We start from the raw sequence: 4,077 nt of genomic DNA on the forward strand, positions 1-4,077 counted from the left end.
AGAGAGAGAGAGAGAAATAATGATAATCCCTAAACTTGTAATAATAATCAGCATTTAACTCTAGAATACAAAGTGATTATATTATGATTGATTATGTACAATTTGCTACAATTCTTATTTATATCGAACTAATTTTTTTTTAATACAAACATTAATTTTTAACGCGATATATAGAATCACATAATACCACTTGGTTTAAATATAATATTCTATTTTTAGAAAAATTGGTACAGAACTGATGAATGAAGTTGATTACTAAGCCTGAAAATTGGATAATTAATCGCTATAACATTTCGTCCACTACTTTGTATATAGATATCGAATTGATCCGTATTTCTAGAGTTAAAATATGTTAATAAAACACTTAATCTTGATGAATCTTAAAAGCTCAAAAGTGTTTCTATAAATTCACTAAATCTCGAGGAGAGTGTGTAAAAACGCAGAAGCTAATGTGACATATTAACACGAGAAGTATATTGACATAATGTGAGGAATGCAATGTATTGTTGAGAGAATTTTTTGTTCCATGTAACGAGAAGCTTGAGAATTTTGCGAATCTGCAGAAAGAGGATACAATAATGTCGGAATCCTTATCTGACTCGAGTGGCCCAAACAAACTAAGCATCTTTCTTTATCTCATGCGTTTCGGGGGAATATGGTATGACACATGTATTTATTATCGTTCGACTGCGATTGTCCAAGCCAATAACGCGTAGTCCATCATTACCATTATTGTTTTTGCACCTTATTATTTTTACAAACAAAAAGCCTATGACTATTTTGCCTATGACTAACCAATTCAAACTTTTATCGCCGTAAGTAGGTATCATTTATCCGATGACGCATTCCCATCACTATATCTTCTACACACATGGTATCTAATAGATATGCAATTGCGACAAACATCGCATGAAATAACATTCAGCTAATACCGATTATTGTCGTAACATATATACACGCTAAATTAAGATGAAAATTGTATTCTTCTATAATGGTCGCATTTTACAATTTTTTACATTGTGCATTATAACATGTTGCCATCATTACTTTCTGACACTGTTTGAACAACTTGACATATGTTTATAACTTATTTTATCTAGGAAAAAATTCATTTTGTTCAAAACTAATTTTATTATATAAGGGAATAATCTCTCTTCGAGGATATAGAATGGGAGTTGGATCGGAAATCGAGAGAGAAAGAGGGAAGCGCCAAACGTTCAGAGGCTGCAAATAATTGTACGATTATTATTCCATACAAATTTAACAACAAAAACTTTATGAGAAGAAAGTGCGCGTTTTCAACAAATCGCTCTATTATATGAAATTTTTTTCCGTGCAAAGTTTGGAGGGGAGAAAAGGGGTTGATTTGCGCGCGAAGACTGTTTACGATCCGCGACGGGGTCGAAAATATGATGACACGCGGTCAGTAATTATTTTCCTAATATAGCAACGTACCGTCGGGATGCAATTCAAGCCTGGACGAGTCGAGTGATGAGAGCGATGTCATATCGCGAGCTAATGCAGTTGATAAATCCGGGAGTAGTAGGCTAGAGAAAGGGGGAGGCGCGACACAATCGGAGGTGACACTTACCGTCGAAGTATTGAGAGAATAGCACTCTGGTGTACGCAGTCATCGCGCTGCCCCAGCTCGGATTTTCAATATTATTACAAGTGCCGTCAATACTGCGGTATTTGGACTTCTCGTCGCATTCTATGCTATGCACCGCCGCACAAGATTTACCAAGCGGAGTGTCACGCAAGCCTAACGTCGATATGTAGCGAGCACAGTCGTTTTTATCTAAGCCAAATCTGCGATAAAATCAATAGCTCAATCAGACATCGATTGAATTTTAGCTTTTGATCAAAGGGCGCCGATTCGAAAATCAATGATCACGCAACAGCTAGTACCGATTAATATAGCAAATTATTTGTAAATGGTTGGTCCTATTACTTTAAAAATGATGTAAACGATTTAAAAAACGTAATTTTAAAGTTATTACGTCATTACGTGAATGGGCTAAGTAAACATTCTTAACCTAACAATCTTAAGTCAACTAACTTAACTTCATAAAAATAATAAAAAACGTCTCAACTTTAAAAAAATAGTTTTAAGAAAAACTCGTCAAAATCATCACAATTTAAAAACACATTTTATAATTTTTAAAATATTAATAAGATTAGAAATCTTTAAAAGATTATAAAATGAAAATGACAAAAAGATATATAATCATTTTAAGTATAATATGTATATATTCTTTAATATTACTTAATTAGTTATTAATACCTATAAGCAAAATAAAAAAATGACTTCAAAATGACATCTAAAATAATTCTTCGATAAAAGTCACTTTTTAGTTTTTAATAGTCATGATTCATTTCAATATCTTTGACGTTATCGCGTCATTGCTATTGTTTTGCTTGGATCATTTTCTGTTAAGTTAAAAAATTATTTTTCCTCTTTTTTGGAAAACTTAATTAATACTTTTTCAGTTGTGTCATTTTTAAAGTAAGCATGTGTAATATATTAATCACACAAAGTGATATATTATAAGATATACACGATGATTTATGTGAAATATCACATTTTTTTAATAATGAGATAGTTCAAGTAATAATTCAAGTAATAATTTGAACAGAAAAATAATTTTAAATTCGATTTTATCTATTCGAAAATGTACCTTCGACAGTTTTGGTGCACGAGATACGATGATGCCTTCATTGCCACAATAGCATCGATGCTCCTGTCGACAGCATCCGCAGAAGGATAAGAATTCCAAAATTGTTTCTCGGCTGGACTTCGTGTTTTGAGTTCAACTCCGGCGTTCGCGATATTGTTCTCAAGAGTGCTCATGCGATCGATTAACATTTGCGCAAACGCGATCGAGTTGTTCAAAGTTGTCCCATCGATTTTGGGAAATCTTCGATTTTGAAAACGACCGGTATCCACGATGGCTTCAGAACCATAATTGGATGGCAATCCTGAAAGCATTATTTGAAATATTTCGGAATAGTAAATGATGCTGTTTAATTTAAACAATGGTTAAAACAAGGACAGCTGCAATATATAAAAATATTCTTTAATTAAACTTTCGAAGTATAAGTCCTGATTTAACTTAGACCTTCGTTCCGAAATAAACCAGTCAATTTTGACAACATACCTGAACCGTTTCCAAATATTGCTAAATCGACTCGAAACCAAAAATAAATATTAGACAAAATTATGTTAAAATATAAGTAAATTTATTTCTTTAAATACAACTCTACAGAATAAATGTACAGAACGATGTAACGTATGATGTAATGCTTAAAATGCAATTTGACACGACATGATTATAACCGCAACATTTTTCGCAAATTTATGGAACATGAATCGCTAATAACTTCCTTCCCTCGACTTTTCATTTTATGTCATGAAATTTATACCATTTCATCTGTCTGAAAGATAGATACTTACCAGTGTAACTGGCAAGATAATTCTGCAGAGATTCAGGCAACTTATAAGTGCTGATCGAATGAGAATGACCCAAAAGTCCCATCGTCTGCAGAGACATCCAAAGGATCGCCAGAGTGGCAACGGAGCCCGCCATGACACTGCCGGCTGCACAAAACAGAATGAACTAACTAATATAAGATCGTCGAGACGGACTCTTCTTGCATCCCAATACATGACTCACACTACGTTAAACTTGCATGTGCGGCGTAAAGAGAGCGATGCGATTCTCTCGCGAATGAAAATGTTATATTAATATCGCGTGCGGTTCATCCGAAAGGATGTCACCATATGCCCTGCTTGGCTCCCGTCCCGTTGATAATGCCGAATATACATGCGTGTGTATAAATAATCGTTGATTAATAATAAATAAAAAATATCACGTTATATTTTTTTATTTTAATGTATGTCATAAATGTATAATGCTGTACTTTGCAATCCCTTTGGAGAACAAATAAAAAAACAAATAAAAAACATAATAATAATAATTATTATTATTATCATTGTCATCGTCATCATTAGCCTCATTATTATTATTATTATTATTATTATTATTATTATTATTATTATTATTATTATTATTATTA

General features: G+C 32.7%; 1 protein-coding gene across 1 annotated transcript in view; it reads right to left on the reverse strand.

Moving 5' to 3' along the window:
• LOC105617925 (peroxidase-like) overlaps nt 1-4,077 on the reverse strand; it is a 22,458-nt gene that overhangs the window by 11,415 nt on the left and 6,966 nt on the right. Inside the window, exons 2-4 of the mRNA XM_012199459.1 lie at nt 3,455-3,598; nt 2,679-2,988; nt 1,592-1,809 (exon numbers count right to left, since the gene is read on the reverse strand). Coding sequence (XP_012054849.1) covers nt 1,592-1,809; nt 2,679-2,988; nt 3,455-3,598 — 672 coding nt within the window. The remainder of the gene's footprint in view (nt 1-1,591; nt 1,810-2,678; nt 2,989-3,454; nt 3,599-4,077) is intronic.

This window comes from Atta cephalotes (assembly GCF_000143395.1).
Source record: "Atta cephalotes unplaced genomic scaffold scaffold00015, whole genome shotgun sequence".
NCBI classification, from domain to species: Eukaryota; Metazoa; Arthropoda; class Insecta; order Hymenoptera; family Formicidae; genus Atta; species Atta cephalotes.